Genomic DNA, 14089 nt, shown 5'->3' with positions numbered 1-14089 from the left:
GGCAAGTTTTGTTTTACACAGAGAGTGGTCAGTGCCTGGAACTCGCTGCCAGGAGAGGTAGTGGAAGCAGATATGAATGTAACTTTTAAGGGGCGTCTTGACAAATATGTGAATAGGATGGGAACAGAGGTAAATGGTCCCCGGAAAGGTATGGGAATTTAGTTCAGTTGGGAAGCATTGTCACTGCAAGCTGGAGGGCCGAAGTGCCTATTAGTCTGCTGTAATTTTCTTCGTTCTTTGTAAATGGAAAATGACAAAGTGGTATGACATTTCTCTTTCATAGAACAGAATCCCTACAGTACAGGAAGGAGGCCATTCGGCCCATTGAGCCTATACCGACAACAATCTCACCCAAGCCCCATCCCGGTAACCCCACATATTTACCCCATTAATCTCCCTGACATTAAGGGGCAATTTAGTATGGCCAACCAATCTGCATATCTTTGAACTGCGAGAGGAAACCGGAGCACCTAGAGGAAATCCACACACACACACACAAGGGGAGAATGTACATTTCCACACAGATCGTGACCCAAGCCGGCAATCGAACCAAGGTCCCTGGTGCTGTGAAGCAGTAGTGCTAACCACTGTGACTTTTTTAAGTGCAAGAATGGCAAGTACATCAACGTGAGGCTCCCATGTTATCTTATTTAGCAGCGGAGTCAGAGAATTAAAGAAAATCCGAGGGTCAATGTCCAGCCCATTCTCAGTTTCCAATTTCAATCAGGGTATTAGTTGGCTTGCTACAATTCAATTAGCATCCCTGGGCAGGGAAAAAAGACTCCCAGATTCATGATTGCTTTAATTGTTGGAAATGTAGAATCATGCATGTTGATGGCAACAGAGCCAAACAAGTCTTTGGTTCACACAACTATAAATATTTGAATCAGGGTGAGAGGTTGCTCACTGCATTGGCATTGTACTTAGCAAAGAGTTGACAATTTCTGGCAAGGGGAGGGAACAAGGGAGAATGGATGAAGTGAAATTTCTTTGAGATTTAAAAACACGACTAACCGTCGTTTTTTATATTCAATCTATTTGGGAATACTTTGTTCCTTTATGGGTTCCAATAAATATTTTATTCCTCTTGAATCTCAGTTTCTATTTAAAATGCTCTTTGATAAAAACTACTGATGCATCAGTAGATTTATATGGCCTCAATATGCCAACCAGTGTAATGTTAAATTATATGCTTTCAATTATGCTGAGCACATACATGTGCTCTACCTCTTTGTGAAGTTTGGAGCATGCAATGGCATTTAAGCACTGCATTCTGCATTAGACCAATGCAAGTATAAATGCTGGTTATCAAATTATGATGAATTAAAGTTTTAAAATTTAAACTGTCCAATAATTGATCTCTCCCCGCAGCTATGCCAATGTGGACAACATTGAAGCTGAAAAGTGTAACCGAACTCAATTCCTGTCGGTTTCCATTCATTCAGTTACAAACATTTTTTCACGTACTTTTAATTCTACAGTTAATTTGGGTGTAAGGGAATATAACAACATTTCTGTGACATTACTTCTCAGCAGCTTTTCTGAACAGTTGTGTTGTTTTAATGCTAACCTGGCCTCTCCCCCTTTGTACTTCATCTAAGAAAATGGTGTAAATATATAAATGTAGCTTAATGCTCAAAAGTTACAAACTGCAGAAATTGATGAGCTACCTGTAAGTTTTTGACGGCAGGTCAACTACAGAGCTTTCGTTCTCTTTGGAAGTGGTGTGGTTGACCTAGCCTGATTTGCCAAACAGTGAGCGTGAATGGCCGTCAGGATGACTCGCATGAGATAACTTCATCCAAACAATTTAAAGGGACACTGTTGAACTGTGGAGATGGGTGAACAGAGGAATCAAATGGAGTTATGGAATCCCTTTGTTAACAGATACCTCCTTAGACCTAAAGCTGCTGTCTGTAGTGGCCAGCAGGGAGATATTGTTTACTGCTGCTGGGAGGAATAAGCCCGCCATGCAGGAAAAGGTGGTGTGGTCGGTGATGCTAAACAAGGAGCAGGAATGCAGTGTTATGCTGCGCTTCGGAATTAGAAGCAATTTAGCGACCTAAAGCAGGGCAGGAGAGTAGAATTGCGTGTTAAATTTAATTCTGCCGAAGGATTGAGGCCAGTGTTTCATCTCTTGCTCGCTCAAATCCCCAGTCCTCCCCAAATCCCTTTGCTTTCACTGGTGAGTTCCTGGAAGCCAGTGAAATCCGAAATCCATGTACCCATAGTTAAGAGATGAAAACTCCAGTTTAAAAAGCTCTTTTCACCTATTCCCATATTTAAATGTGCAACTGCTTCTCCTGGGGGGCTGTCCTCGCTTGTACTTGATATAAGAACATAAGAACATAAGAAATAGGAGCAGGAGTAGGCCATCTAGCCCTTCGAGCCTGCCCCGCCATTCAATAAGATCATGGCTGATCTGTTGTGGCTCAGTTCCACTTTCCCGCCCTCTCCCCATAACCCTTAATCCCCTCTCTTATCAAGAACCCATCAACCCGCTTCTTAAAAATATTTAGCGAGGCAGCCTCCACCACTTCAACGGGCAGAGAATTCCAGAGATTCACCACCCTTTGAGTGAAGAAGTTCCTCCTCAACTCTGTTCTAAACCGCCTCCCCTTTATCTTGAGGCTGTGCCCCCTAGTCCTACTGTCTTTTTTGAGCGGGAAGAGTCTCTCCACCTCTATCCTATCCATCCCATTCATCATCTTATACGTCTCAATGAGATCTCCCCTCATTCTTCTAAACTCTAACGAGTACAAGCCTAGTTTATTCAGCATCTCCTCATAGCTCAATCCCCTCAACTCCGGTATCAGCCTAGTAAACCTCCTCTGCACTCCCTCCAGGGCCAAAATATCCTTGCGCAGGTGCGGCGCCCAAAACTGCACACAGTACTGAAGTCAGCTTGTTGAGCTGGTTTCATGGTGTGCTGTCAATTTCAATGCTTTTAAACCACCTCCCCCCACCCCCAAATCAGCTTAATTTTTGAAGACAAAATCCACCCCCCCTCCCCACCCCACACTTTTATAACAGTAAACTTGCACCATCTCTGCTTCACAAGTTGTAGCTAGCTGTCCACAAACACATGCTTCTGGTATTACAAGTTCCTCCTTGTCCACTTTTGTAACACAGGCACCTAATCCATATTCTTCTAAGACCTTTCAAAATCCAGTTCTACTGTTTTAAAATCAATACTGAAACTACAGTGCTTTTCGAATCTTGCATTGTATCAACCCCTTGCAAACTATCATTTTAATTGTGCTGCGGAGATGTCAAATACTTTTCAAAAACAGGCTGGAGCAGGAAAATGATCAGCACTGTACAGTTTTGGAGTCTGGGTCACAACATAATAGTTAATGGTGCACCATAATGTTCTGAAATAGGGCAGCCCAAAGACCCAAAAGAACACAGGGTGAAACCAATTACTGGAATAATTAAGAATAATTGATAAAGTAAGTAAAATGAGTTCTTCTGTAACAACTATCAACTTTTTGTTTAGACCTGCCTTTTTAGTTGAAGGGGAACATGGCAGTGGAGAGAGTTGTGGAGGAAGAGGTTCAGTCCAGTCAAGTATCTCTTGCAGCTGTCGGCTTAAGACATCTTGCTCATCATCATCATCATCATCAGCATCCGTACTTGAAGCTGTCAGACTGTCAGTGAAATCTTTCAGTCTCGTCAGTTCTATAGTTTTGTCTTCATAGAAAGCACTGTCACCAATGCTTTTCAATCCTTCATCAGTCAAACTCTCATCCATCCTTGCAAATTTGTTTTCCTCTTGGTTACATTCCAGCTGATATGGGGGTGAGGATGTTGGCAGCTCTGAAGTTTTCAGTGGACTGCTGTGACTTGGGTTACTTAAACTGCTTCTATCAGTCTTACATTTCTTCTGTGAAAGCCCCTTCTTTCCTACAACAATTGATAATCAAAAAGTTAATCATTTTAAACATATTCAAACATTTGTATTTTTTGAAAACTGGTTTCCCACACCCCAAACATCCACCAACATAAGTATGAAGAGCAGGATCACCATATAAGTCTTTTGATTAAGAACCAACAGCTCGAGGTGTCATTACATAACTGGGTGAATTCTATACACAAAAAGAAACTGTAAAAAAGAAACACAATTTCAGGGAAATTACAGAGAGGCGCAAGAACCATAGAGTAGTGATAATGGGCAACTTTAGTTATCTCAATATAAACTGGGAAACAACAGTGTACAGGGCAGATGGGGAAAATAATTTCCAGAGTGTGTTCAGGAAAAATTTCTTGACAGTATATTTCTGACCCAACAAGGAAGGAGACATTGCTGTACTTGGCTCTGTGAAACGAAGTAGGTCAAGAGGATCAAATGTCAGTTCAGAATGTTTATGGGATGGTGATCATAAGGTTAGATTAGCTATCAAAAAAGGCATGGAGTAATTAGGAGCAAAAATACATATTTAAAGGAGGGCTAATTTTGTTGGATTTCAACATTGGTAGGCAAACTTGTAACTGAACAATGAAGTGTCGTTAAACTTAAAGTTTATTTATTTGTCACAAGTAGGCTGACACTACAATGAAGTTACTGTGAAAATCCCCTAATTGCCATATTCTGGTGCCTGTTCAGGTACACGGAGGGAGAATTTAGCATGGCCAATGCACCAAACAGCATGTATTTTGGATTCTGGGAGGAAACTGAAGCACCCAGAGGAAACCCATGCAGGGGAGAACATGCAGACTCTGCACGTATAGTGATCCAAGCTGGGAATCGAACTCGAGCCCCTAGCCCTGTGAGGCAGCAGTGCTAACCACTGTGCCACCATTTCTAGGTGTCCAGGTCACCAATAACCTCTCTTGGTTCCTCCATGCTGAAGCTATAGTTGAGAAAGCCCACTAACGCCTCTACTTCCTCAGGAGACTAATGAAATTGGGCATGTCCCTTACGATTCTCACCAACTTTTACAGATGCATCATAGAAAGCATTCTTTCTGGTTGTATCACAACTTGGTATGGCTCCTGCTCTGTCCAAGACCGCAAAAAACTAAAGGGTTGTGAACAAAGCCCAGTCGATCAAGCAAACCAGCCTCCCATCCATTGACTCTACACTTCCCACTGTCTTGGAAAAGAAGCCAGCATAATCAAGGACCTCACGTGCCCCAGACATATTCTCTTTCACCTTCTTCTGTCAGGAGAAAGATACGAAAGTCTGAGGTAATGTACTAACTGACTCAAGAACAGCTTTTTCCTTGCTGCCATACTTTTGAATGGGCCTATCTTATGTTAAGTTGACCTTTCTCACACCCTAGCTATGACTGTAATACTACATTCTACACCTTTTCCTTTTCTTCTCTACGTATGATATGCTTTGTCTGTATAGCGTGCATGAAATAATACTTTTCACTGTATACTAATACATGTGACAATAATAAATCAAATCCAATCAGGAGTTGGTTGGGGTACAGTCCACAGGGGTGAGATGAAGCAACCAAAGCTGGAGCTCCCTGGTTGATGAAATAAGATGAAACAAGAAAGTGTATATAATAAATGTAGGATGATACAGAAGTGAGAATAAGACTGACTACCTAAAGTTCAGAGGAGCAGTGAAAAAGGGAAAAAAGGCCAAGAGTATGAGAAGAGACTGGGAACTAACATAAAAGGAGAATAAAGATTTTAGTTAGGCATATAAATAGTAAAAGGAGGGAAATGGTTGATTAGGGGTTAATAAAAGGATTTATGCATGGAGGTAACAGGGACGACAGGGAAGCTATATGAATAATTTGCATCTGTCTTTACCAAAGAAGATGCTTCCATAATGTAGGAGGCTACAATTGAGATATTGGATGAGCTAAAAATTGCTAAGAGGAGGCATTAGAAAGGCTGCCTGCAGTTGACATGAATATTCATCAGGACCAGGTCGGCTTTATTCAACAACAATGGGTAGTAAGAACAGAAATTTCAGAGGTACTGGCCATTTGCTTCCAATCCTCCTCAGATGCAGGCTGTTAGAGCATTTGTGTTACAATTATGAGGTTAATAAGATTATGATGTTTTAGGATTGTAACTTTGGTTTAAAAGATTACTATATTTTGGGACTGTAGCTTCAAAGGCAGAGTAGTTGATGAAGGGTCATTCTGCGCTGGAATCTGCCTGACAGTAAGTCTGGATGGTCAAAATCAAAGAGACTCAGATGTTTTATTGAGAGGTAGGTGCAAAGTATTCACATTTGACCACTGTTCCTATACCAACAATAGATAGAGCCTGATTCTCCTTAAGTCCTAGAAAGGTGGTATCGACAAAGTTGTAAACAGTTGTGCAGAAACCTATCCCTTTACTAAGATGAAAAAAAGTCGTGATCAAAGATAATTAATTAACATTTTGTTTAAATACAAAGCTCACATATTTCCCATCACCAAAGGAACATGGATGGAGAAGCTATTTTGTTATCAGGAGACAAGCATCCCTTGAAAACCCAGGCATATCTCAGACGGGAGGGGTTTTGCAGCTTTGACTCATGTAGACTATAGGCCAACTGAGAGGCAGAGAGCAAGAAGAAGATAGAATTAGTCAGGCCTGCACATTAAGCAGAGAAGATGCAGACTCTACCATTCACTGTGCAGAATGCAGATGGGAGCTTGTGCTCAGTTTGAAGGCTGATTTCTTGAGGAGTTAAAAGCGGCTGGAAGTTCTGCCTAGCTTGGAGCTAGAGGAAGAAATCTACAGTATAGCTTTCACAGAGTGAGACAGTTCAGGGATTAGAAGTTACCAAGTTGGGAAGTAGAAATGAAGTAACTCACTGGAGTAATATGAACTGTTTCTTATGAGACCTGGAATTCTGGGAGAGTGATTAGAAGCAAAAAAAAACTTTATTTACATAGTTTAAAGAACAAGTTGCCTCACAAGAAAATTGTGCTTTTTTAGTCGATTGATCCAGTAAATTAATTATAAAATGTGAAATTTGACATTCTTATAGCTCACAACTGGAAGTTTGAATTTCTCCTTAATTATCAGCTTCTACATAGATTATAACACTAGAAAAATTGTAAACAAAGTTATAAGGCTAAATCTAAGGCCAGTCAGTTTAACTTAGGTGGTGGGAAAGCTTTTTGAAATGCTGAAAGCAAATTGAGTTAACTAACTTAATTGATGCTTTAGAATTAACAGGGTTACAGATTGATAAGGTGCAGAAGGACATCATTCTGCCAGTCATACCTACATCTGCTCTCCAAATGAGCATTATGACTTTGTGCCATTCTCCTGCTTTTTCCCCATAGCCCTGCAAATTGTTTCTATTTAAATAATGATTCAATGCAATCGAATGCCTTGATTGAACCTGCCTCCACTTCCAAGCAGTGCATTCCAGACCCAAAGTTTTTTCACACATCACAGCTGCTTCTTTTGCAACTCACTTTAAAACAGTACTCTCTTAACGTTGATCCTATTACAAGTGGGAACAGTTTCTCCCTATCTACTCTGTCAAGCCCCCTCATGATTTTGAACACTTGTATCAAATCTCCTCTTAGCCTTCTCCTCACCTAAGCGAACAATCCCCACTTCTTCAATCTATCTTCATAACTGAAGTTTTTCATCCCTGGAACCATTTTTGTAAACCTCTTCTGCACTCTCCAATGCATTCACAACCTTTCTCTAGTGTCTTACCCAGAACTGTACACAATACTCCAGCTGAAGTCTAACTAATGTCCTATTCAACATCACTTCCTTGCTTTTGTACTCTATGCCACTGTTAATAAAGCATAGGATACTGTATGCTTCAATAGTTGTTCTCTCTACCTGTCCCGCCATCTTCAATGATTTTTGCAAATATACACCCATGTCCTTCTGTTCCTGCACACCCTTCATTTTAAACTCTCCAATTTCTTCCTACCAAAATTAATTACTTTATACTTCTCTGCATCAAATTTTATCTGCCACCTATCTGCCCATTCTTCCAACTTGTCGATCCCTCTACCAATAAAAGCTAACGCACCGTACGCCTTCTTAACAACCTTATCAACCTGGGTGCCAACTTCCAGGGAGCTATGCACATGTACCCTGAGATCTCTCTGCTCGTCAACACGAAGAGTCTTTCCATTAGCCCTATATTCCGTACTCCTGTTACTCTTACAAAAGTGAATCACCTCACACTTTTCCGTATTAAACTCCATTTGCCACCTCTCGACCCAGCTCTGCAGCTTGTCTATGTCCCTCTGCAAACTGTAACATCCATCCGCACTGTCTACAACTCCTCCAACTTTGGTGTCGTCAGCAAATTTACTAATCCATCCTTCTACGCCCTCATTTAGGTCATTTATAAAAATGACAAACAGCAGTGGCCCCAAAACAGATCCTTGAGGTACACCACTTGTAACTGAACTCCAGGTTGAATATTTCCCATCAACCACCACCCTCTGTCTTCTATCAGCTAGCCAATTCCTGATCCAAACTGCTAAATCACCCTCAATCCCATGCATCTGCATTTTCTGCAGAAGCCTACCATGGGGAACCTTAACAAACGCTTTGCTAAAATCCATATACACCACGTCAACTGCCTTACCCTTATCCACCTCTTTGGTCACCTTTTCAAAACACTTGATAAGGTTTATGAGGCACGATCTACCCTTCACAAGATGACAGCGCAGGTTGAAAAGTAGTTAATAAAGGCAAACCAAATCCCTAGGCTTTATAAATATAGGCACTGAGGCAAAATTAAGGAAGTTATGGTAAGCCTTTATAAAACACTGGCTCAGCCTCAACTAGAGTGACATGGCCAATTCTGGGCACCACACTTTAGGAAAGATGTAATGGCTTTCGAGAGGGTATAGAAAAGATTTATAAGAATGTTTTCAGGGATGAGGCATATCAGTTACAAGGAAATTGGGGATGTTCCCTTTAAAGGGGAGGTTTGAAATGTTGAAGAGTCCAGACAGAGCAGATAGAGAAAAAGTACCTCTTCAGGTGGAAGGGTCAAGCACCAGAGGACACAGACTAATGGTGACTGGCGAAGGAACCAACAGCTTGAAGTTGGAGAAAGACATTTATTGTCACCCTCATGGTGAGAGATATTTTAAACTGCAAGTGGTTAGGATCTGGAACACACTGCCTAAGGTGGTGGTGGAAGCAGATTCAATTGTTGCTTTCAAAAAGGAATTTGGTAAGCACCAAAAATATGCAGGTGGCAGGGATTGGGTGGGGAGTCGGACCTGCTGAATTATTCTTGCAGAGAACTGGTGTGGATTTGATGGGTTGAATGGTCTCCTTCTACGTTGTAGCTATTCTATGATTCTATAAAGGTGAGCAATGTTGATGCTATTCCCTTTTTGTACCAGATGACGGAGTCAAACAATTCAAATCAGACTCAGCATACCTGGGCTCTTGTTTGGCTTCTCTTGTACATTAGGCTTTTCAATACACATCCATATTTCTTCCAGCAACACTTTTACTTTATCTATGGGTACAATCAACAGTAAATACATCAAACATACATATGTAAATGCTGAATACTTTTCCAATGTCTTGCTTCCAATGGGGACTTTTGTCTGCTGAAATATGTATTGCAAATACTGATTCAGAAAATTGGGGCACCAAATGCATGAGTTTCTAATATTGTTTTAACATTGTTTCTTGGCTATGATTGGCCAGAAGATGGTGGTGAGCCAGCTTCTTGAACTGCAGCATCCATCTTGTATGACTTTTCTGTAACGCCTTGGTGCAACTGAATGGTTGCTGGTGGGATTTGAACCCAGGTCCCCAGAACGTTAGCTGAGTTTCTAGATTAATAGTTTAGTGACAACACTGTTAGGCCATCACCTCCCGGATGCTGTCAGACCCGCTGAGATTTTCCAGTATTTTGTCTTTGTTTCAGATTCTAGCATCTGCAGTAATTTGCTTTTAACTCCCAAATATTACCTTTGATTTTCCAGCCAAAATATGACCATCTCCAGCTCAAATTAAATTCAGCAGATGCAAGAAATGCACACCGTAGCTCATTACTGATCTTTCAAAATTCTAACAGGCATGAAGAGCACATCGTTAGGCCTAAATATGACAAGGGTAGGTTTACTTTTGGCTATTTACAGCGATATAATGAGTACTTGCTTAATCAACAAATATGTTGCAAAGAGTCAAACTCTTCCCCAGTGACTGTGAATATTCAATCCTGAAGAATTATTAATAATTCCATTAAAATCAAAACAGAAACACAATATGCATGTACAAAATGTACTGAGTGTTAGGATGCTGAATTACTTACCTGTGTCAATTTTTGTTGGTACTTCCCGTGAGGCATTCTGTGTCTGTGCATCTTTCAAAACTGTAGGACATCATATTGTAGATGTTTTAACATGTATTTGATTATACAATTAGTAAAAAAGTTTTTCAGAATGAAGGGTGTGGACTTTACCTTTTACACCGTTCTTCTGTTGTAGTATCAGTTTTTCCTGTTGATTTAAAAATACATTACCAACGTCAAAACAACAAGTATCAACCTTTTAAGTTAGTCACTGTTTCCTAATATATGTGACAATAATAAAGCAAATCAAGTCAATTCCTCTTTGTGAACATCAATTTCTAGATCATTACCATCCACTCCATAATGAAGTTCTTCTGCACATTCCCCTTGAATATCTTGCCCAAAACCTTAAATCTCAATTCCCTCATCCTCATATCATCAATAACAGGAAGCTTTTCTCTGTCTATCTTAACTAAGGAAAAAGTCTGACAACACTAGGTCTAAGTCCAACCGATTTATTTGGTAGTACACTCACGAGCTTTCGGGTTAGTCCCTTCGAAGGGACTAACCCGAAAGCTAGTGAGTGTACTATCAAATAAATCGGTTGGACTTAAACCTGGTGTTGTCAGACTTTTTCCTGTGTTTACCCCAGTCCAACGCCGGCATATCCACATTATATCTTAACTAAATCTGTCATAATCTTATATACCTCCATTTAATCTTCCTCCAATAGCCTTAGCTCCAAAAGAAGACAACCAAGGCCTCTCTGACCTAACATTCTTGTTGAAACCCTAAAAACACTTGACTAGATCTTCTTTGCACCCTCTCAAGGACCCACAAGTCCTTGTAAACATGAGGTGACTGGAACAGGATGCAATATTCTAGTTATGAACTAACCACAGCTTTGTAAAGGTTCAGCTTCCCTGCTGCTTTTGTATTCCACGCCTCTAGTTGTGAAACTCACAATTCCATAATCTTTGCTAATCATTGTCTCAGTCAGTCCTGCCATCTTGAAAGACTAATGCACATTTACCCCAGGTCCTTCTGCTCGTGCACATTTTTCAGAACAGAATCTACATGGTGACTCTAAGAAGTCCAAATGGTGAATTGGTGCGATGACAATAATCTCTCCCTCAATGTCAACAAAAGATATTGTCATAGACTTCAGAAAGCATAGAGGAGAACATGCCACTGTCTACATCAATGGACACAAAAGAAAAATGGTGGGGAGCTTCAAGTTTTTAGGTGCCCAGATCACTAACAACCTATCCTGGTTCCCCCATGCTGACACTTTAGTTAAAAAAGCCCTCCAACGCCTCTACTTTCCCAGAAGACTAGGGAAATTTGGCATGTCAGCTACAACCCTTACAAACTTTTACAGATGCACCATAGAAAACATTCTTTCTGGTTGTATCACAGAGCTCCTGCTCTGCCCAAAACCACAAGAAACTGCAAAAGATTGTGAACGTAGCCCAATCCATCATGCAAACAGCCTCCCATCCACTGACTCTGTCTACACTTCCCACTGCCTCGGCAAAGCAGCCAACATAATCAAGGATCCCATACACCCTGGACATACTTTCTTCCATCGGGAAAAAGATATAAAAGTCTGAGGATACGTATCAACCATCTCAATAATAGCTTCTTATCTGCTGCCAACAGACTTTTGAATGGACCTACCTCGCATTAAGTTGATCTTTCTCTGTACGCTAGCTCTGACTGCAACACTACATTCTGCAATCCCTCCTTTCCTTCTCTATGAACAATATGCTTTGTCTTTATAGTGCACAAGAAACAATACTTTTCACTGTATGTTAATACATGACAATAATAAATCAAATCAAATACAAATATATTGCCTCTCCCTATTTCTTCTGCCAAAATGTATTATCTCACACTTCTCTGCATTAAATTCATCTGCTACTTGTCTGCGTGTTCTGCTAGCCAGTCTGTGCAGTTGATCAATATCATCCTCACTGTTTTCCATTCCTCCAAGTTTGACATAATAAGCAAAGTTTTAAGTGCAACTCTATACTACAATATCTAAATAATTTATACATATATATGTAAAAAATGTCCTAGCAGTGACTCTTGGGAACACCAGTCTCTTCAACTAGTGTGAAAAATAACATTTATGACTGTTTTCTATCCATGAGCCAGTTTCGTTTACCCAAGTTGACACTGACCTTCTTAATCCTTGATCCACAATGTTAATCAGCCTTTTATGTGGGACTTTGTCAAACCCTTTCTGAAAATCTATAAAGAGACCAACCATGGCATTCCCTTCATCAAACCTCTCTGTTATTTAATCAGAAAATTCAATTAGATTAGTCAAACATGATCTGCCTTTTGCAAAACCAGACTGGGTCTCCTTGATTAACTCAAACCTATCCAAGAGCTGTTTGATCTTTTCCCTGATAATTGTTTCTTCAGCCTTACCTACCATCGATGTTAAATTTAACTGGTCTGTAATTACTAGGGCTGTCTTTACATTCTTATGGGTATCATATTTGCAACTCTCCACCCTCTCACATCTTCCTTATATCTGGGGAAGATTGGAAGGTTAGGATAAGACCTTCCCCTATCTTCACCCTCACTTCCTTTTGCAAACCGGGTTGCCATCCACAGCCAGCCTTTCCAGTACTTCCTGCCTCTCAATTTTCATCCCAATCACTGCATTACCGTCTCTACATCTATCATTATTTTTGCATTTCCCCCTCAGACACTGCTAAAAACTCAATAAGTATTCTAGTCTTGCTGGTGACACGAAGTTTATATCACCCTCTTTATCCCTAATAGGGCCCAATCCAACCATTACTCTCCAGTTACTATTTACATGTTGGCAGAAGATTTTGAAGTTCCTTTCACGTTAGCTGCCATTCTATTCTCCTATTATCTCTTTGCCAGTCCATATTTCTTATCACTTCCCCTCTCAAGTTCACTAAGCTGATACTGGAGTTGATGGGGTTGAGCTATGAGGAGAGGCTGAATAGACTGGGCTTGTACTCGTTAGAGTTTAGAAGGATGAGAGGAGATCTCATTGAGACATATAAGATGATGAAAGGGATGGATAGGGTAGAGGTGGAGAGGTTCTTCCCGCTCAAAAAAGACAATAGGACTAGGGGTCACGGCCTCAAGATAAAAGGGGGGTGGTTTAGAACGGAGTTGAGGAGGAACTTCTTCACTCAAAGGGTGGTGAATCTCTGGAATTCTCTGCCCGTTGAAGTGGTGGAGGCTGCCTCGCTAAATATTTTTAAGACGCGGGTTGATGGGTTTTTGATAGGAGAGGGGATTAAGGGTTATGGGGAGAGGGCGGGAAAGTGGAACTGAGCAGCGACAGATCAGCCATGATCTTATTGAATGGCGGGGCAGGCTCGAAGGGCTGGATGGCCTACTCCTGCTCCTATTTCTTATGTTCTTATGACTTCTCCATCTAGCCTTGCTCTGCATCTCTAAGCATATATCACCCTCTCTATCTTTAATAGAACCCACTCCAAGTATTACTACCTGTTTCTATTTACATGCCAGTAAAATTTTAGGTTCCCTTTCATGTTAACTGCCATTCTTTTTATCATATTCTCTGTCTGCCTGTCTTATTTTCCTTTTCACTTTCCCTCTCAACGTATTGTAGCTTATTTGATTTTTGCTTAAAGAAGTTACCTGACATGTACTATATTATCCATCTCCTTCGTCAAACAAGAAGCCTGAAGTTTTGTTCCCCTTTCTTTTTGCCTTATTGGAATGTATCTAGCCTGTAGCTGAAGCATCTCCTCCTCAAAGATTGTCCATTGTTTGCTATCAGTTTTCCTGTCAATCCTGGGTTCCTTCTCATCCCATTGGAGCAAATCCTCTTACAATTTAGACATTCTAACGTAGATGGTTCCT

At 40.7% G+C, this 14089-nt stretch overlaps 1 protein-coding gene across 1 annotated transcript in view; it reads right to left on the bottom strand.

Moving 5' to 3' along the window:
- The window catches only part of ice1 (KIAA0947-like (H. sapiens)), a 152674-nt gene that overhangs the window by 38654 nt on the left and 99931 nt on the right, over nucleotides 1-14089 (bottom strand). Inside the window, exons 10-13 of the mRNA XM_080214491.1 lie at nucleotides 10376-10412; nucleotides 10226-10285; nucleotides 9341-9421; nucleotides 3506-3906 (exon numbers count right to left, since the gene is read on the bottom strand). Coding sequence (XP_080070617.1) covers nucleotides 3506-3906; nucleotides 9341-9421; nucleotides 10226-10285; nucleotides 10376-10412 — 579 coding nt within the window. The remainder of the gene's footprint in view (nucleotides 1-3505; nucleotides 3907-9340; nucleotides 9422-10225; nucleotides 10286-10375; nucleotides 10413-14089) is intronic.

This window comes from Carcharhinus amblyrhynchos, chromosome 2, assembly GCF_965287045.1.
Source record: "Carcharhinus amblyrhynchos chromosome 2, sCarAmb.v2.hapA, whole genome shotgun sequence".
NCBI classification, from domain to species: domain Eukaryota; kingdom Metazoa; phylum Chordata; class Chondrichthyes; order Carcharhiniformes; family Carcharhinidae; genus Carcharhinus; species Carcharhinus amblyrhynchos.
Note: the sequence above shows the minus strand (reverse complement) of the source record. Positions and strands in the feature narration are given on the sequence as shown.